The sequence below is a fragment of the Dipteris shenzhenensis genome, chromosome 22, assembly GCF_047967505.1.
Source record: "Dipteris shenzhenensis isolate YYH24624 ecotype China chromosome 22, Dip_SZ_1.0, whole genome shotgun sequence".
Classification (NCBI taxonomy): domain Eukaryota; kingdom Viridiplantae; phylum Streptophyta; class Polypodiopsida; order Gleicheniales; family Dipteridaceae; genus Dipteris; species Dipteris shenzhenensis.
The window spans coordinates 40,531,781-40,553,210 of record NC_141617.1 but is presented as its reverse complement, the minus strand read 5'-3'; the positions used below and the strand labels follow the sequence as shown (position 1 = coordinate 40,553,210).

General features: G+C 39.7%; 1 protein-coding gene and 1 pseudogene across 2 annotated transcripts; one reads left to right on the top strand and one right to left on the bottom strand.

Annotated features, from left to right (window-relative positions):
- Positions 1–56: 56 nt before the first annotated feature.
- On the bottom strand, positions 57–782 carry LOC147888108 (uncharacterized; annotated as a pseudogene).
- A 6,865-nt stretch (positions 783–7,647) lies between these two features.
- LOC147888107 (flavonoid 3'-monooxygenase CYP75B137-like) lies at positions 7,648–10,165 on the top strand. 2 transcript variants are annotated; one of them, XM_087393555.1, is made up of 3 exons: positions 7,712–7,946; positions 8,042–8,557; positions 9,497–10,165. In XM_087393555.1, the coding sequence occupies exons 1-3, from the start codon at positions 7,857–7,859 to the stop codon at positions 10,103–10,105; spliced, it is 1,215 nt and encodes a 404-aa protein (XP_087249681.1). In that variant the 5' UTR covers positions 7,712–7,856; the 3' UTR covers positions 10,106–10,165. The 2 variants fall into 2 exon arrangements, with proteins under 2 accessions (XP_087249680.1, XP_087249681.1); XM_087393554.1 differs by having other exon boundaries at positions 7,648–8,557.
- Positions 10,166–21,430: the final 11,265 nt, after the last annotated feature.

Sequence of the window (21,430 nt, the reverse complement as noted above, 5' to 3'; positions counted from 1 at the left end):
TGGATCATGACTAATATGCCTCAACTGCAAAATATAGTGCTCCGCACAATGGTATGCTATGCGTGTCCGAATCCTCTGCTCCTCCAAATCTGTCTGCAACAATTGTACGCGAGACTCCATCTCCTGATGCAATAGATGTGCCTGCAATGCAAATATGTCGCGTACATGGTGAGAATTAACAAAAAAACTTCAGTTTAAAACACGCTACAAAAAAATAAACTAACATAATCAAAATAACTAACCTCGTCCCTAGACTTGGCCAACAATGCCTCCAACTCTGCAATCCGTGCGTCTTGAGCCTCCAACTCATGCTGAGGCGGTGTAGATGTGGGAGGTGGTGTAGATGTGGGAGGCTCCATCGATGATCGAGGTGGGGGAGGTGGAATCGCAATAGATCTCGATAGGGCAGAGACCATGTGCTGCAAGGATGATGCCACTGAATGAACATCCCCCCTAATCTATCCTCCCACCACTCGCAATGCCGGTGCAGGGATGGTGTGCAACTCTGGTGCCTCGCATCGATGCCGAACACCTGCAATCTGATGCTCCTGACGCCCTATCCTACTATGTCCTGCTCCTAATCCTGGACGAGTACTAAGGTAGTCTACCCGATGACCAAGCACAAACTCAGCGTATAGCTGCATGGCAAATGACCTGGCTATCTGACGGTTGTGAGGCAATCAACCACCATTCGCAGCGAGATATCTCGGATAAATGTGTGCTGCTATGATGGGGTGCCTACAACGTAAAATATGCAAGGGGAGCCCTGATCGTGGTCGCATCGCCTCGGTGTGACCATCCCAAAACATATCCTCTAAGGCCTGCCTGTGATGTGACTCACGCTCAAACAACTGTCGAATAACTCTCCAATCCAAGCCACCACCAGTGATCTCCGCCTCAGCATGTGCCTGAAAGCTATCCACAACGTCCTCAACTGTGTCCAATCGACCCAGAGCCTCAATAACTGAATCTAGTCTCGCAACCAAGTGAGGGGGTGCCCTAGCATCCTGCAGTGCCCTCATCTCAGCTCTCAGCATCTCTATCTGCATACGAATAGTGGTGCTAGAACCTGTGCACTGGCTGGCGCATGCACAAAAAAACCACATGGAAATTAATATTCTATTTGGGTAATGAAAATAATATTCTATTCAATATGACTTATAATCTATTTACGTAATGAAAACTATTTGTACGTACTCCTTGATGAGGTAGGATGTCGTTGGGATCATCCTATGCACCTACCGGTAGATAGGCCAAATGTGTGGCTTAATATTATGTTTATCAAAGTCAATATTATTAAAAATTCTTAATTTTGATTAAAATTTTTTCAAACTCTAGTTGTTGCATTTTTAAACTTAGATGTCTCAAATATTTTTTCCTTATATGTTTCCCTTTTTTCACTTTTTATCCAATATGAAACTTTTCCACATGTGGTGTAAGGACCACATTGTCCACTTATGGCCCCTATACTAAGGACAGATAGTGGAGAGGTTTGGTTAATAAGACCTTCTTTGAATGCTTTACTGCCTTGGGTTTGCAATAGATATGGAGGAGATAGAAGGATACCTAATACATTACTTTGAACGATACACAAGCAAGGTGCATCTAGTATTTCTCGGACTACACATTAAAAAAGAGAGCGGGTTGACACTACAGACCTTTTAAAGCGAGAACTTTGAGAAAATAATTAAGCCTTTTCAATATTATCTATTTTGGTTGGGCAATCCACCTCAACTAGTGGCCATTCCCATAGATCATCACTTGGTTCCCATGCTTGGGGAGAGAGGAGACCTTTGGACAATCATAAATTACGTATGTGTTTTTGATGCGCTGGTGCATTTAGAAGATCCAATTAGACATATGCTTATGCATCTAACTACTCTAGTGTTGGGGTCTTTGCCCATGTGGTGTGGTGTTTTAGGGATAATGCCCATGTGGTGTTTTATACAGCCTACTTACTCTACCTAAATTATGAAACAACTCTTAACCAACTATATAATCTATAATATTCCACATAAAAGATGATTATTTAAAAGATGGTTTTGAAGACTAAAATTTAAACGTTTTTTAATTTAAATAACAATAGCACCAATTTCAAAAATAGCATAAAACCTACTTTAATCTCTCTTTTTCTTGTTCTTGTTTTCTTGTTTTCTTGTTTTTAATACATGATTTTCTTATTTTAACAAAATTCTTATTTTCTTGTTCTTGATACATGATTTCTAAAAACAAAATTTAAACGTTATATTAAATTCAAAACTTCAGTAATTTGTAAACTTCACTTATAAATTTTTTTAAATAGATTATTTTAAAAAACAAATTATATACTTTTTGACATTTAAATACAAACTTCACTAACTTAAACTCTTATTTTCTTTTTTTTAAAAGATCATTTTTAAAAATAAAATTTAAACGTTTTTTTATTTAAATATAAATAACACTAATAAAAAAAATATCTTTAATCTCTTTTTTTAAAAAGATGATTTCAAAAAATAAAATATATACATTTTTAGGCTTTAAATAAAAAATTACGTAATTCCAAAAATAATTAAAAAAACTTTAAAATGCATTTTAAATTTAGAAATATTTTATAATTATTTCTATAAACTAAAATTTAAACGTTTCTTTATTTAAATAAAAATAGCACTAATTTAAAAAATAACTTTAATCTCTTTTTTTAAAAAGATGATTTTAAAAACAAAATATTTACATTTTCACATTTTAAATAAATAATGATGTAATTCCAAAAATAATTTCAAAAAACTTTAAAATGCATTTCAATTTTAAAAATATTTTATAATTATTCCTATAAACTAAGATTTAAACGTTTTTTATTTCAATAAAAATAGCTCTAATTTAAAAAAATAACTTTAATCTCTTTTTTTCCAAAGATGATTTTTAAAAACCTAATTTTTACATTTTCACATTTTAAATGAAAATTTAAAATGCATTTGAAATTTGAAATATTTTATAATTATTCCTATGAACTAAAATTTAAACATTTTTTTAAAAAATAACTTGCATTTCAAATTTAAGAATATTTTATAATTATTCCTGTGAACTAAAATTTAAACGTTTTTTTATTTGATTAAAAATAGCTCTAATTTAAAAAATAACTTTAATCTCTTTTTTTTCAAAGATGATTTAAAAAAATAGAATTTTTACATTTTTATATTTTGAATAAAAAATGTCGTAATTCAAAAATTTAAAAAAAACTTTAAAATGCATTTCAAATTTAAAAATATTTTATAATTATTCCTGTGAACTAAAATTTAAACCTTTTTTAAAGTTAAAATTTTCACATTTTAAATTATAAATGTCGTAATTCAAAAATTTAAAAAAAATTTACAAATGCATTTCAAATTTATAAATATTTTATAATTATTCCTATGAATGTTTTTTTATTTAATAAAAATAGCTCTATTAATTTTTTTTTCATTTTCACATTTTAAATAAAAAATGTCGTAATTCATAAATTTCAAAAAAACATTAAAATGCATTTGAAATTTAGAAAATTTTTATAATTTTTCTTATAATCTCCGTCGCTCGCGCAATTCTGTCGACGTCCCGCAAATCCGAAATCGGTCGATGAGGAGGAGCTCGATCGAGGTATGCGAAATGAGGGGGGTTGCTCTCCTTTTATAAGAAAATTTAGGGTTTCCCTACCTCGATCGAGGTATTCCGCATGCAACATACATATCGGATCGAGGTATAGACATGCCACGATACCTCGATCGAGGTATTGTGACATGCCCATACATCTCGGTACATTTACCTCGATCGAGGTATTGACATGCCAGTTACCTCGAACGAGGTATTGTGACATGCCCATACATCTCGGTACAACTACCTCGATCGAGGTATTGACATGCCACGATACCTCGATCGAGGTATTGTGACATGCCCATACATCTCGGTACATCTACCTCGATCGAGGTATTGACATGCCACAATACCTCGATCGAGGTATGTCGGCAGCAGCCGGATGCCACATGTCTCAATTGACATATTCGACATGCGGCCAAGTCATCGGTCCAGCATACCTCGATCGAGGTATGTCATCTGCCCTGTCGGCTGCCCTGTCGGATGGCACATACCTCGATCGAGGTATGCTGGACATGCCACATTACCTCGATCGAGGTTGAGCTGGATTGCCAGGATACCTCGAACGAGGTAGATGTGGCATGTATAGGTGGCTTGCCAGTAAACCTCGATCGAGGTATAGGCTCGGTCCGGTGAAAAAAGCCCAGCACCTCGATCGAGTTATTGGCTTGGCTCGGTTGTCCTCGTGTGTGATTTTCATTGGAACTAATACCTCGATCGAGGTATTAGAGACCGAAGCAAAACCTTTGTATTTTCACTCGAGCGGGTGTCACACTCACCCGAAAGTGGTCCGGAAGTGGACACCCTTAGCTTGCTACCACCCGATTGTTTCTTCAAATGGTTCGGCTTTCATCACGAGTGTTGTCGCATCAACTTGCAATGAGAAATAGCAACTTCCATCCTCCCCTGACACTTTCTTCATTGATATCGCACCTTCTATTTGGTAGAAACCTTCAGGGATCAAGATGTCTTTGTACTGTTGGACGAAGGAGTGAGGGACAACTAGCATGATTGTCTCACAATTCTGACGATCGGTGAAGTTAGCACACAAGCGTACCTCATACTTAGAATTCTTTGCTTTGAAGGTGCCATACTTCACAAGAAGCTTGCCTTCAAAGGCAACCCTATGGGTGATTGCATCTATGATTTCACTAATGCCAAGCAAGGGCAATGCATTCTCGGCTCCTATGAATTTGTTGGGTGTGGCTACTATTGCTTTTTTCTCTAGTGCAATCTCTTTTTCGCTCCTTGAGGTAGCCTCATTGGTACCTACACCTTCATTTAGCTCATTGGATGGTGGGTTTTTTGAAGATGCTCTGCTTGCTGCAATAATGTATGCATGGTGCAACTTGTGTTAGAGATGTTATCTTAAGCAAAAGTTGAGCTCTTTAGTTGAATTGTTTCTTCTTAAGGTCGTTTACATTTGTATTTTGGTCCCACTTCAGTTTCCAAACATGGACAGTCAAACACAATACAAAGGTTACTTGAGTATCAGTTTAGGACGATATTGTTTCACCTTAACATGGATAAAAATCCGTCGATTACTTGAGTCTACCACCAACGAAGGAGACTAATCTGTGATCATTGGTGGTCGGCGGTTGCTTCTCATCAAAAATAATTTTTTATGTGCTCTTAAAAATTTGCAGAGTGCAAAAGAACAAATCCGGGAGACAATTCCAGACCAATTGTACACCAACTGACCAAAAAAAAAGAAGAAATTCCAACTGATGAAAGTAGTATGGAGGGCCACGACAATTCAGAAGAGGAATTCCATGACACAATTGTAGACAATCCGGCACCAATTGACCAAACTGAATGACCAACAATAATGGCGAAAACTAGATCCTAACACATCTGCAGCAACACCTACAGATATAATCGCCAAACTGAACGACCAACAAAAATGGCGAGAGCCAGATCCTAACCGATCTATAGGAGCATGTCATGCAGATTTAATCGCCAGACCCAACAGAAAAAAATAGTTGAGGAACACGTAGAAACCAGATAGCAACGAGGCAATTAAACCTGTGTAGCAACCAAAAGTTGTTGTATTCATTCGAATCAGTAATGTTAGAAGAATGAAAGCTTCGACGATGCAAAAGCATATAACGTAACTTCGGCGTATGCCTTGTGCGCGACTGTTTGGAATTCTTTTCGAAGCGAACATCTCGTGTCCTTGTTGACCAGAGAGTTTTTGAGAAGCCGTGATTGTTTGGGAGGCTTACCACCACAAGACAGTGACATAGGTGAATTGAAGGTGGAAGGTAAAACCTTCACTTCGTTTTTGTTGCGCTCGCAGTCCTCTCTCTGTGTATACACAACGAAAGTACAACAATACGTTAATACAATAATTGCAAGAAAGATAAACACTAGAGACAATTGATGAACGCTACAGACCATTGGCAAAAGACATGACGTCGTTGTCAGTTTCAAGAACAGCTTTCCCGGAAACTCGTTTCACCATCTCTGCAACAACATCAACACTTGAGTCTGTATCAGTATTTCGAAATGGAAGCAAAAGTCAAAGAGAAATGAAACGAAATGAAAAGAAGAAAAGGTAATAAACCCCTCTGGAACGTGTTGTTCTTAGTGTCCATAGATTCTAGCGAAACATCTCTTCCCTGCATGTTGGATTCTGCACTTGGTTGATGCTCTGCCATAATTGGATGAAAAACTTAGAAACAACAAACCTATGAAGCACCTAGCTCCGAAAAGCCTTGCTTTATAGAGGGAAAACAAGCATGCAACACCTCCCTCAGTAGATCATCACATACCATGGCAAATCTTTGCACTGAAATCCAAGTTGCCATTCGTAGGCTGTGCTTAAAGATGTTGCGCATGCAAACGCATGGTGCCATCCCTTCCTTATCCTTGTATGCAAAAACCCTGCCGACACGGAGGTACAATGCCACAATTGAAGAGACTATGAGAGGAGAGGTAGAGTTGGAAACCCACAGATGGCGAGGCCAAATGGCGCAAAACTCGCTTCCCCCACATGCCCACCAACTTGCACAAGTACATGTGCACCAATGAAGATATTTGCAAGGAAATACAAACCAAGAAAATACCTAAATTGATTTTGGCATCTCAGAACTTCAACCATCACTAAGGCCTATTTCTGGCAGGCCAAAAAGAACAAGGGATTGGTTTAGGTGGAAGAGGACACATGGCATCATTTCAATTCTTTAAGACGTGGGGACAAGTACACATGTCATGTTTTATAATTCCTTAAAAAGGGGAATCCATTGTGGTTGCCAGGGTGAAGAGGCAATGGTCCACCGTGGGAGAAAAAGTGGCTACTCTCATTCTAAATCCATCATAGATATGATGGGAGTAATGATGACAAAATCCTAAACCCCATCCATGTGACAAGGCCCTCAGAGTATTTCTTCACGGTGTACAATCTCACCAAAAGGTACAATAGTGTGTTGTTGGGCCGTGTTGTTGGGCCCTGTAAAGGATCCTAAGGGATGGCTTGGTTTTTAGGTCCATAGTTTTGAAGTTAGTTCATTTGGTTAATTTGACCATCCAAATTGTGGTTAGTAGTAGTTTAAGAGCTTCTAATGTGTTTAGGTTTAAGGTCTTTGTTTGCTTGTGAAGGTCCTAAATGTTCTTGTCTTTTGTTGTGGAAAGCCTAAATGGTTTTGTATTTTGGTAAGTATTTCTCTCTAAAGATAGAGGCTCTCTTTGTCTCTTGTATGACACCACCTTTATATTACTCTTGCCAAAATATACACTTTCCCACTTTTATTTAATGGTCCTTCCACCACACCTCTTTCATCTCTTCTCTCTCTCTCTTTCACATTTCCCGTATTCCTTCACCTTCACTTGCTTTTTCTCTTTTCCTTTCCTTCCAATTTACACCCATGTTCCATTGGAAATATTTATGGAGCCTAATAATGTCACTTCAAAAGGCAGGGCCTTAAGGGATCCCCACCTTGTTGTCTAGTAGTGTGAGGAATCAAGCTGAGCCAAATAAACGAATCTACTACTTCCAAGTTAATTTCTTATTTAGGAGGTCTAGTCTTCCAAGTTCCTAGGTTCCATCTCAACTATGGAGCTCCTCCCCTGCCTAGCTCCCTCCATAGCTTCCTTCTTCCTTGCCACCCTCCTCATCGTCTACTTGTTTTCTTCAACTCGCAAATCAAAGCTTCCTCCAGGCCCCCCCCCTTGGCCCTTCCTCGGCAACCTCCCCTTCCTCATCGCTAACTTCTCCTCTCCTCATCGCGCCCTTGCTCGCCTCTCCCTCCAGTATGGACCCATCCTCTCCCTTCGCCTCGGTCCTGTCCCTGCAGTGGTCGTATCCTCTCCCGCCCTCGCTAAAGAATTCCTGCAAACCCACGGTAAGAACTTCTCCGACCGCCCCTATTTCGGAATGGTGGCCGCTTTGCTGTATGGGCAAGGGAAGGGTCTCATTTTCGCTCATTATGGCCCGGAGTGGAGGGAACTCCGGAAGGTTTTCAGCCTGGAGCTTTTCACGCAGAAGCGGCTGCAGGAGTATTGCCACGTGAGGCAGGAGGAGGTTGAGGGGATGATACGATTCATTGCACGGAATGGTAGGGAAGGAGGAGGGTATGTGGAGCTGAAGAAGTGTTTGGGCACGATGGGCGGCAATCTTATTGGGCGACTGGTAATGTCGAGAAGGTTGGTGGACTGGGAGACGGGTGCAAGCAACGAATTACACGAGATAGTGTTGGAATCGAACAGGATAGCACTGTCGGTGTTGATAGGAGACTACTTCCGTAAGCTGGGATGGATGGATGTGATGACGAAGCGTAGGATGCGTCGAATGCACGAGTGTCTGGACAAATCGTTGAGTGCAATTGTGGAGGAGCGTTTGAGAAGGGAAGAAGGAGGCCAGCCCTCATCAACACAGGATTTTTTGGATGTGTTGTTGAGCAAAACAGAGAGCCGAGACAAAGACGCCCTTGACTCCATCAAATCCCTTCTCTTGGTACATTCATTGCAAACATGGCCTCGTTTAATTTTCAATCTCATTGTCCACAAAATAAAAGGAGTTCTCAGAGATAGTTTCTGTTTTATGTTCCTGTTTTATATTCAACCCCGTTCTCCAAAACAAAAGGGGAAATGGTTTCTGTTTTATATTCTTAGAAATTATGTTTTATATTCAACAACGTTGGCCAACATAAATGGAGAAATGGTTTCTGTTAGAAATTAAGCTAGCATAAACGAGATACTATTTTGATAATTGATAATCTATCAATTCAAAAAGTAGACACGGTCCATGTTGTCTGTGCTTATTTTTTCGCCTTTGTGTGCAAGTTGACTTCCTGCATTTGGCTTTGTGACAGTTTGCTTTTAATTTTAGAGTTATTTTTCCCGTGACACCTCATGCTATTAGAAAGAAACAAATATAGGGCTGCAATGTTTGTACCACCTTGTATTTCTTTTTTGGGTGTTACTTAGATTCCTCACCTAAACGGTTGCAATGGGGTAGGTGTTGAGATTGAACTCTTCTCTACATTTACTTAGCAGACAGAGAGGTTGATGTAACATAGCTTAAAATTTCAAAATTTGGCCTTACTCTTTAATGGTTTTGCTTAGTTGCTATGGTGAACGTAATCATTTTGTTTTTATAGACAGCACATAGTTTTAAAGGGGCATTAAGAGGCAATTTCATCGAGGTATTTTGAGAGGTTTTTGTATGAGTTTTAAAAGGCAGCAAGTCATTTTCTACATGGGATGAATCCATGTCTTGATGGGTTTTTAAATTGTATTTGGATGAGTTAAAGCTCTTCTCATGCATTAAAGCAATTAGCTTTTCTAGAAGTTGAAGAAAAAGAAACCACTAGAGGGGGTCTAATGGAAGGTTGACTCTTTGCATCATCTTTGTGGGCTAACTTCCTTTACTCTTTTGATTTCATTGCATCAGGAGCTCTTTGCAGCTGGAATCGATACATCTAGTCTCACCATAGAGTGGGCCATGGCTGAGCTCTTACAACATCCCAAGGAGCTTAAAAGGGTGCAAGAAGAAGTTGACACAGTTGTGGCTGGTGAGAATAGATTGGTGGAGGAGTCGGATCTACAACAATTGACATACTTGCAAGCTGTGATAAAAGAGGTGCTTCGACTCCATCCAGTTGCTCCCTTGCTACTACCACATGCATCCATCGAATCTTGTGAGATAGCAGGCTACAAAATCCCTGCAAGTGCAATATTGTTTGTAAATGTGTGGGCTATAGGACGGGATCCATCAGTGTGGCCGAAGGCAGAGGAGTTTTTACCAATGAGGTTTGTGGGTAGTGAGGTGGATGTAAAGGGACATAACTATGAGTTGCTACCATTTGGGACAGGGAGGCGCAGTTGCCCAGGCATGCCCTTGGCTCTACAAGCGGTAGCATTGACATTAGCAAATTTAGTGCATTGTTTTGATTGGAGAATGGAGTCAAAGGTGGACTTGACAGACATAGTATTAGGCACTTTGAACATGAGAGTCCCTTTGCAATTGTTTCCCATTCCTAGAGTCTCCTTTCTTTTGTAGCAGTCCGTAATGCTTCTATCATACTAATCTCAAAAGGTGTCGATTCATTTGCTTTACTACTTCATGCATGCTTATATACATACAATAATTTCAAAAAAGAGCATAGGTCTCATGGAAAGGCTTAGAGAGAGAGAGAGAGAGAGAGAGAGCGCACACACACACACACACACACACACACAGAGGTGTCGATTCATTTGCTTTACTACTTCATGCATGCTTATATACATACAATAATTTCAAAAAAGAGCATAGGTCTCATGGAAAGGCTTAGAGAGAGAGAGAGAGAGAGAGCACACACACACACACACACACACACACACACACACACTCCTCCCCTTGGGGACCCCTGTGATCCCAAGGTGTGCATTTTGGGTCTACATGACTTTTATGCTATGGCTCCTCGCATTGGTATGCGGCACTGTACATGTACGATGGTTGTTCTTCCTCGAGTACTTCATAAAAACTTTGAAGGGATTTGTGAGGTAAAATACAAGATCCGAAGGTAGCATGGTCGAGGATTGGTTGGTACAACAGTTACTTGTTTATATTTTTGAGTTTCTTGTTGATGTGGATAGCTCTCTCTCACTACTATGGAGAGATGATGAAGACCTAAGGATGACCTCTATTGTGTCTCAAGGGAAAGGACGGAGCAAAGTAATGGACACGGAGTTGCTTAATAATTTAAGCCTCTATTACATGCTTAATAGTGATGTGATGAAAAGATGGGTGACAAGATACGAGGATGCAAAGGCAAGAAGACAAGAAGAAATGGTTGTCTTTCGTACACACCGCGGATCTCGTATGCCATGTCCTCAGCATCTAAGAGCACTTTTAAAGGATATTCATGTGGATTGGCTACTTGACGAAATGGAGAGAGCAAAGAGAGACGAGGGGATGCATATTACAATGGAAGAATGGGAGTATGCTAGAGAATGCATACAAAAGGTCGGTATATAGAATGTTATGTATAAGTTATGAGCTTTCAACAATTTAGATTGCTTATTCAATTGATTTTGTCTTGGTGTAGTGTACTATGTTCAATGCTATATGGTATGAGGGTAAGCATTTTCGGACACAACGGATTGATGATAAGAGAAACAAACAAGATTGTGGCGTCATTGTTAGCTTTGAGTGAGCTAATGGAGCCATGGATGATTAGTGGCATAATTCAAGATATTATTAAGATTGACTTTCGACGCTTCTTTGTGTATGTTTTGGATGTCAAGTGGTTTAAGGACGTGGTAGAAAGAGGTCCTAATGCAACAATCAAATGCCATGCAAGAGGCTTTGTAACTATTGCCTCCAAAAAGTTTTGACAAAGCAAGGACATACTAGTACTACCGTAATAATATGAACAGGTACTGTGCACATATATAAAAATACTCACTTTTTAATATTTGATATCTTTAATGCAAGGAAAATAACATGTTTGTATTTGTGTTTGAATTAGGTTGTCTATCAACCAATGGTGGATAATAATAGGTGGTGGCATGTCATAACTATTACGCCACGTTCCAAAGTGATGTATAATACATTTACTAATATGGAGCGTATGGAGGATTATCATGGTCATGGAGGTGATGATCGTGATATGAGAGAGGAGTCCTGATGATCATGAGATACGAGATACAAATATTCAGGCCATTATCCATGAGGACGAGCCTGTCATTGGTGATGCTGATTTTGATGAGCACAGTAGCACAAATAGTAGTGGGTTGAATGTATCTATAGATCTTCACATTGGTTTGGATATTGAAGTAGATAGTTTAGCAAGGATTGATCTCATTGAGGATGAGATCGAAGAACTGTAGCCCATTATTGATATTGGCAAAACTATTTTATATATTGTCTCATTCTCCTCACCTCCCTTAATTTTTTTATATGTGTGTTTGTCAAAAAGCATATTATCGTGTGTGACAGGTGTGTATAGCATTGATATTTTTTTAAAATTATGTGCTTTGGTAATCATGGGTAATGTTTGGAAAGTAGTGATGCATATTTATTAGCTTGCAGTAAAATCTCTTTGCTGCGCGTTTATAAATGCATCTAAAACATAGTATAGATGTACTATTAGACGCATTAATAATCGCGCTATTAGACACACTTATAGACATGTTTGTATTTTCACTAATTCTATCTGTGCCTATAGATGCGCTCGCTATTTGTACATTTATAGTTGCTTTGTCTTATTGTGGGATGCATGTACTGGCACTTGGATTGTATGAGCATATATAGTACTGTGTGAGAGTCACTAAGGGAATTGATGGTAAGTACATAACGTTTGGAATAGGAATTATATGACCCTAGTGGAGTGGTATTAAAGACCTTGGTGGAGGAACTCTAAGTTAAAAAGAAAAGCATGGAAAGCTACACGAAGTTCACCCTCTTGTTTTTGAAATATGCTACCTTGGACTAGTCTATATATCCCTTATTGGGTTTGGCTAAGCTTGATTCGTACGTTAAGAATTTTCCCGACTAGGCATGAGGAATTTCTTTATACTTGATCAGATATTCCTTCATAGGTTAACAAATTCCATGACCCCCTCGCGCGAGCAATGGTCTTTGGAAGTATACATGTCTTAGTGGAAAAAGGAGGAAAGGAAATATCTCCTTGAGGTTACTAGAATGTAAACACAGGGGGCATAGGATATATAAAATATATTCCCCCAAACAAAATGCTCCATTCTATCTGTGCCTATAGATGCGCTCGCTATTTGTACATTTATAGTTGCTTTGTCTTATTGTGGGATGCATGTACTGGCACTTGGATTGTATGAGCATATATAGTACTGTGTGAGAGTCACTAAGGGAATTGATGGTAAGTACATAACGTTTGGAATAGGAATTATATGACCCTAGTGGAGTGGTATTAAAGACCTTGGTGGAGGAACTCTAAGTTAAAAAGAAAAGCATGGAAAGCTACACGAAGTTCACCCTCTTGTTTTTGAAATATGCTACCTTGGACTAGTCTATATATCCCTTATTGGGTTTGGCTAAGCTTGATTCGTACGTTAAGAATTTTCCCGACCAGGCATGAGGAATTTCTTTATACTTGATCAGATATTCCTTCATAGGTTAACAAATTCCATGACCCCCTCACGCGAGCAATGGTCTTTGGAAGTATACATGTCTTAGTGGAAAAAGGAGGAAAGGAAATATCTCCTTGAGGTTACTAGAATGTAAACACAGGGGGCATAGGATATATAAAATATATTCCCCCAAACAAAATGCTCCATTAAGTGGACATATGTGGTCATAAAGGAGTTACTAATGATACTCAAGCGAGCACCAAAATGGTGGCAACGGCCTATGGTGAATTGGCACATAATAATAATGGATACGACCAAAGAGCTGGCAGATTGGAGAGGAAAGAGTTCTGTACGTCTTCCTTGACTACCTTCAAAGAAAGAATACTACTGGGAAAGCTTGTAGAGGGGACTTCCAAAGCACCCATTCAACTTCCCTTGATTCTCGCATTGGTAGAATCAACAAAGCTCATAGGCGAGGCCTTCATGCTCTAGAATCTTTGTGATGTAAGCTGCTTGCTACGCAGAATAGAGGTGGCCCAAGATCTTCATTAATCAAAGGATTGCGCCCCTGGCATCAAAAGGCTACGTCCCTGCGAAGCACTCCTGTTGGTTGTTTTCTACTCCACATTGATAGTTTTTACAGTCTTTTTGTAGTCCTTGTGATATCTAGAGAGGGGAGATCTGTAACTGAGACTGCTAAGCTCTTTGGACGGTTTTGTGGAGTGGTTGATTACCTCCAGCACTGTATCGAAGCACGGTACATTGAAGTGGAGGCTGCAGATTATCCGACAAGGCTGTTGTTGAGTGGTATAAAATGCAGGGATCTCCTCCATATTCTATTCATCAGATACTTGATTTATGTTCACGTATGTTTTTGGTTGTTGGTCAAAAGTACTCCTAGCATGGAGAAAGAGGGAGACGCTCATGAGACAGGATCTGAGAGCCTGCATATACTGTCTATTGGCGTCACATTTTAGTATTGATGAATGTTTAGCCCAATTTATTCTAATGGTCGCGTGACCCTGGGATTTTCATTCTTTGCAAGAGCATCGAAGCTACCTATAGTGATCAGAGGGGTTGCGATATTGCCCCTCAGTCTTGCTTATTCTGTCTCTGACTATCCTGACCCGCATCAACTGTTAGTGGCTATTGAAGAACATTATGGGTAGTGTTATGTCCCTAAGTAGCAATGCTTGTTGGGTACGAGTTTGCGAGGTTCGTAACTGGGGATCTTTTGTTTACAACTATTCATGGAAGCTTCTCCATAGGCTTGAGCTTCCCTTATTTTGTAGCCAAGTGTTTGCCTTCAGAACCTAGAAGATCTCCCTTTAGTATGGATTTGATTTTTTGGATGTTGGTAAGCCTCTTTGAGTGGACTGCTGCTTGAGACCAATGCTATTCATCTAAGCGGAAGAGTTTGTCTTCCATTAATAGCTACTACAATGACAAATGAGTGGAGATGAGGAGAGAGGGCACAGCTAGAGAGCACATCACAAATGACTAACTATATGTACACTGGATTTAGTTGAAACTATAGAATATATACAAACCCATGTAGGGTTAGGGTTAGGGCATCTATCCCTTTCCTTTATAGCACTCTATATGTGTTAGTGCTATGCACATGTAATCACATGATATTGAGCGTGGTCTCTCAACACCTTCCCTCAAGATTAATATCATGAAGTATGCCTTTCCTCAAGATGATGAACCCGGGGAATCAAAGAAGGACTGAACATTTCATTCCATCACACCTCTTTAATGGGAATGTCCTTCTTGTGCATTAAACCAAGAGCTTGTCAGTGTTTCTTGAAAAGCTCTTTACCGAGTGGTTTGGTAAAGATGCCTGCAACATTCTCTTTACTATCACAATGCTGTAGTGTGATGTCACCAACTAACACTCTTTCTCTGATGAAGTGCTCTCTGACATCAATGTGCTTTGTCTTGGAGTGATATACTGGATTCTTGGCCAATGCTTGAGCCGATTGATTATCACAGTATATTTTTGTTGGTTTTGATTCATCGAAGTAGTCTGTTTCTGACAATAGTCTTATGAGCCATATATCCTCACATGCACCTATAGTGAGTGCCCTATATTCTTCTTCAGTCAAAGACAAAGAAACAATTGGCGGTTTGTTTGAAAACCATGATATAGCACCTTGACCAAGGAAAAATGCATATATCCCTGTGTCGATCTCTTGGTCTCATAATCTCTGACATAGTCACTGTTAGAGTATCCATGCAACCTTAGATGACTTCCTCGGTATTCTATTCCAAACTATCTTGTATCTCTAATGTATCTCAAGACTGTTTTGGCTGCATTAAAGTGAGACTGTTTTGGATTTGCCATAAATTGTGCTAGTAAATTAACATGTATATAAGAGATTCAATGAGCTGCCTGTAGTACCTCTCATTGAGTGTAGGCTTTTCTAAATCTTTTGTAAGTTTCAAACTTTGTTCCATGGGAGTGGCTGCAATCTTGCAATCTGCCATATGAAACTTCTTCAGGAGACTGTCAACATATTTGAGCTGACTTACTGCTATCTGAATCTCTCCAGAACTCAATTCTAAGACAATAGTGCATAAGTCTAAGATCTTTCATGTCGAACTCTACAGATAAGTCTTGTTTTAGCTTTTTGATAAAGCTATCCTTGCTTCCAGTCACAATCAGATCATCTACGTACAAAGTGAAATACCCTTGAACTTGGTAGTAGAGAGTATGATCTACATTGGACATCATGTATCCCAGATCAGAAAAATACTTGTCCATTTTGTTGTACCAACTTTTGGGTGCTTGCTTTAAACCATAGAGACTTTTCTTGAGATGGCAAACCTGATTCTCCTTTCTTGGTTCAACATAACCTACTGGTTGTTACATGTAGACTTCTTGTCTAGGTAACCATTGGGAAATGCATTCTTGACATCGAGCTAGTACACATTCCACGAGTGTCCCTAGTAATCTCAAGAACCGTATGGAATCCATCTTTGCTACTGGACCATAAGTCTCATCATAGTCTTGACCATATTGCTATGCAGATCCTTTTGCAACTAGTTTGGCTTTGTATCTTTGAATGCTTCCATCTGGATTGTACTTCACTTTGCATACCCATCTGTTTGATATGGCTTTCTTTCTTGGTGGAAGGTCGCATAATTCCCAAGTATTATTCTTGTAGAAAGCATCCTTTTCTTCATTCATAGTAGTTTGCCATTCTGGCTTGACAACTACATCTTCAAAGTACACTGGCTCTCCTTAGGCATGATGGTAGTGGTTTCAACCTGCATTGCTTTGCCTCTATGAGCATATGTCAATCTTGGTGGTGGTCTGCTTTCCCTAGTAGACCGTCTAAGATGCTGTGGTTCTTCTTGGGGTGTTTCTGGCAATTCTTTCTCTTCTTCATCAACCCTTTCTATGGATGACTGAGTAATTAGTGTGTCTATCTCCTATGTGTTTGAGGTTTTCCATTCTGATTCCTCATGAAAGATTACATCTCTAGAGATAATGACCTTTCGGTCGATGGGACCATACAACTTGTATGCTTTGCTTTCTTCACTATCGCCAACCATGATGCATTTACGTGACTTCACATCCAATTTTCTACAATGATCGTCATGTATGTAGGCATATGCTATGCAACCAAATATGCAGAGATGCCCAATTTGTGGCTTATGTCCCGTGAATGTTTCATAAGGTGTCATACCTTGAATTGGTTCGGTAGGAAGCCGATTAAGCAAATTGTTTACAGTTGCTATTGCTTCTACCTCGAAAGATGCTTCTCAGTAAGCATTGTTTGCTAAAGTACCATTCTTCCTTTCAGCTCTTGCATTTTGCAGAGGAGTATTTGCATAAGTGAATTGTCTTCGAATGTCGTGACTTTTGCAAAAGTTCATGAATGCTAAATACATGTATTCACCTCATCTATCTAATCTCATAACTCTGATCTTTCTACCTGTCTGGTTCTCTACCATGGCTTTGAATTCTTGAAATATGGAAAACACTTCGGATTTCTCTTTTAGAAAGTAGACCCAACAATATCTGCTATAGTCATTGATGAAAGTCAAGTAGTACAGTGAACCATTGATGCTGCGAGTCTGGGCATTACCCCATACATCTATATGAATCAAATCAAGAATACCTCTTGCTCGAGAGGTGCTTCTGCCAAAGTTGGTTTGCTTTTGTTTGCCAAAGCAGCATGCTTCGCAAACTTTTCCAAGAAATTGTAGCTTAGGAATCCCAATTGCCATATTTTGATTCCTGAGATCTATCAAGCTCTTGAAATTGACATGTCCATATCTCTTGTGCCATTTTGCAAATAGTGGCATTTGTCAGTTGAGCTAACATGGCATGCGAATTCAGTACCATAGCTAGCATTCCAAACAAGCGTCCTTTGACTCCTTTTCCTACTAGGTGAAATCCTATGGAGTTGTCTCTAATAGTGGATTCACCTCCGTCGAAGATGACTCGGTAGTTGTGTTCTGTCATTTGACCTACAGACAAGAGGTTCTTGCTGAGCTTCCGAACATAGAGTACATCTTTCACCGATCCTTTCATACCAGTGAAATTGTTCATAGGGATAATGCATGTCCCTTGAACTGGGGATTCGGTGTATTATCTGCCATGTAGATGAAATTCTCTTGACCTTCTAATTGCTTCATCTCCATGAACCATTCTTGATGCTTTGTCATATGAGATGATGCACCACTGTCGATGTACCAAGGATCTTGATCTGCTTGGTCGACTTGAATACTGAAATCCTCTTTTAAATTGCAATCAGTGTCTAGGTACACAGTATCAGCCTTTTGCATTTCCTCGTTTGCAAGGAACATATTCCCATGTTCATTTGCATAATGATTGTGACTAGAATGTCTACCGCGATGATTTCCTCTTCTGCAAAAACTCCGCAAAAACTCCCTGGATTGTTGCTAGATTGATTGCCTTGGTCGTATTGCTTCTTGTGGAAATCTCTTTCTTCATAGTGTCCAAACTTATGACAGTAGTTGTATTGGATGTTTGACACATTGGTGGATGCATTCCCTCGTCCTTGGAATCTTCCTCAGTATTGAAGGCGTGCATCTCGGAACAACGCCACATTAAAAGACCAATGGAAAGACATGGATGCTAGTTTTTTCTTCGTCGGAAAAGATCTTGATACATTGGTGCATGCATATGGCCAGAAAACCTTTGGTTCAAGATGAATTTGCTTAAGGATGGGAAACCATCCAACCAACAAGAACCTATTTTCATTGGTTCGTCCGAGGCTTAGGAGAAGTAGTCAAGATTGGGTTTTTCCTAGAGACTTTGCTTGTTGAAAATCTGATTCAAGTTTCAATGGGAAAAATGGGATTTGCAACCCGTGACTTCTGGCGTGATAGACCAAATTTCTATATGGAAGGCCTTTAGTGATCAGTTTAGTTTGACCTTGCGTTGGCATTGACTACTGCTCATCAATTGCATCGACACATAGCCATCAAACAATCAAAGGCATATTCTGATGTTGTTGAGGATGATGATGTTGATTCTGACTTTGATGCTGATTTTGTTGCTGATGATGACCACTTCGATCTACCTCTGCCTCTGCTTTTGTCGGAAGCTATGAATGCATGATCATTGGAGTGACCCTTGCGTGCATGAATGGATTGAGTTCTTCACCAAGTAACATTGATTGAAGTTCTTCTAGTGTCAAGATTTATCGTTGAATGGCAATACTTTGGATTAGATTCTTGTATCCCTCTCCTAGTCCATTGAGGATCACTTGAACCATTTCTACTAGATTCATGGTCTCCCTTGCTGCTACGAGTTGATTGTTATAATCTTTGATCCTGAATATGTAAGCATGACCGGTTTCGCTGCTGTTGCGGAAACTTTGGTTGATTTGGTTTCTCAATGTGAGAATCTTGGAAGTGTTCTTGGACTTGTAGAGAGCTGTGAACATATCCCATGCTTCTTTTGATGTCTTGATAGTGTTGAGTTGTCCTAGCATGACATCTTGCACATTCTGCTTGATTAGATGATATGCATACTTGTTTCTCTTGTCCCATTCCTCCCATGCTCAGGAAATGGCATGATCTGCTACAGGTGCGAAAACTATTGGTGTAGCTGGAGATCCCGCTACTGGTGCTATGACAATAGGTGGAGTAGAGCTATTGTTGGCTGGATCATCCAATGGTCTAGGTGTAAATTCATTGGCATACTTCCATTTGTCCTAAAGTACAAGAATGGTTTGCATTCGTATTTCCATGTGTCGTAATTGGAGTTGGCTAGCTGAGTAGATTCCTCCAGATTGAGGTTGCTAGTTATAGATATGGTGCAAGAAATGTACTCAAACTGTCTATGAAATCACTATGTGTATCAACTATAGAACTCTGACTGTAGTAGCAAGTGAAATCTGAACTGTCGCTGAAGGTAGAACTGCAATATGTAATCCGATTTGAATTACAAGGCTTGTGGCAAATGATGCCGGGAATCCATGAGGTTTTATAAGGCTGAAATACCCAAATAGGCTTTACAATGATGGCATGTGTGTGTGAAATCAAATCATGTGCTATCTACCCACTGAACAATCGGTCAATGCCTCTGAACACTCTGAAGTCTACTCACTGAACAAATAAACCTCAGGTTTCAGGTAATGTGATGATGTGAAACCATATGTGAGTGTAGGGACTGACTCCGAACTAGTCAGGAATTTCAGGCATGGCTTAGATTGGCAACTTGGAGAAATTTAAATAGTCTCATCTATGGCGATCTAGTCTACTCTAATCTATATCTAGACCAACCGTCAATTGAAGAAAAGTACTGCAAATAATTTCTTTATCTTTGGTTCTTTTTATGTGTTGGGTTAGATGCATTGATGTAGAGGCTGATGTGCATGTAGGAAGTGGATTTGTCAGAGCTAGGCTCAAAAGTGAGTGATACTTGCATTGAAATGTGCGTATGATGTTACAAGCACGTAGAGCACAAAAAATAGAGTGATTTTCCTTTGTGGAGCGCCCTCAAATTCTTCCTAGATCGAGATATGACTTGATCTAGGTGGAGGGGCAAAAGGAGTGCAAATGCGCTCAGTGATGATGTGGCAGTCGGGGGGTCACATGTAGTGACTGTGCATGTGAAGGGGTGTGCCTCTGGGGCACTATGTGATGAGGTTGCATAGGGATTCACATGCAGTTCCTATGTGTGCCTTGCAAGAGGTACCCATGCATGACAAGGGACTACCACATGATGGCAATGATGAGGTGGTAGTCTGATTGATCTAACCTAGGGTCAGGTTGACCTAACCAAGGTTTGACTGGTCAATGATGACATGGTAGTTAATGTGACAAATGACATTAGCGTGCTGATGTGGATGATGACATGTCAGTGGTGATGTGTCAGTGATGATCAGATTCATCAAAATTTGATAGATTCTCATAGAATCATTTGAGAATTGATGGAATCTTTGAAGATTTTGTCATCGGATTTCCTGCAGGTTTGTGGAGCAGGAACAAAAGCAAGAGCACAGAGCTGCTTCCTTGGATTGGGAGCATTACGTGTTTATAGCCATCTAGAGAATTGAGTTGCCTATGCTAGATGGAGTATGTGCTGGTGCTACGGTTGGTACACCGCCCACGAATAATAGCTAGATGACAGCTATCCTTATCTACTCTAGTTTGTGGCTCAGTTAGTATGCCACCTTAGTTAGTTGAGTTTGGTTTGAGACCCACATATAGGGTTCTTCTATTTTCTTTTGTACTAGAGTTCTTTTGGCTTTCACAACTAAGAAGAGGAAAACTATTTTCAGCCTCCACCTTTGTGTGTATTCCCCCATTGTGCATGTGAGAAAGCCGCAAGTGAGACTCCTTCCCTCTCTCCCACTATCTTCACATGCATTGATCCCCTCGATCTTCATTTTTCCTTTGTCCTCCCTTGGACTCTCTTCCTTCTTATTTGCACCCCAATTTGCATTCTTTTTCTTATCCTTTTGCTCTCTTTTCAACTTGTAGCAATCCTTTTTCATGTGGCCCTTCTTGCCACAATGGTAACACTCAATGTTTTGCTCCCTGGATTTGCTACAAAACTTCCCTCTTTCTTGGGACTTTCCCCTAGACTATGATTTGTCCCGTTGCACATTTAAGACTGCATCCTACAGCCGATGTAGGGTTACTGACACTTGTATGGAAGGTATCCCATGAGGATGGCAATGAACATAAGAAGAATATTGCCTTAGTCTTCGCATCAAAATTCATCTTCTAAGCCTAAAGCTGGCTAAAAATAATATTGAATGAACTCAAGTGAGAAGCAATGGAGACCCCTTCCTTCATTTGTAGC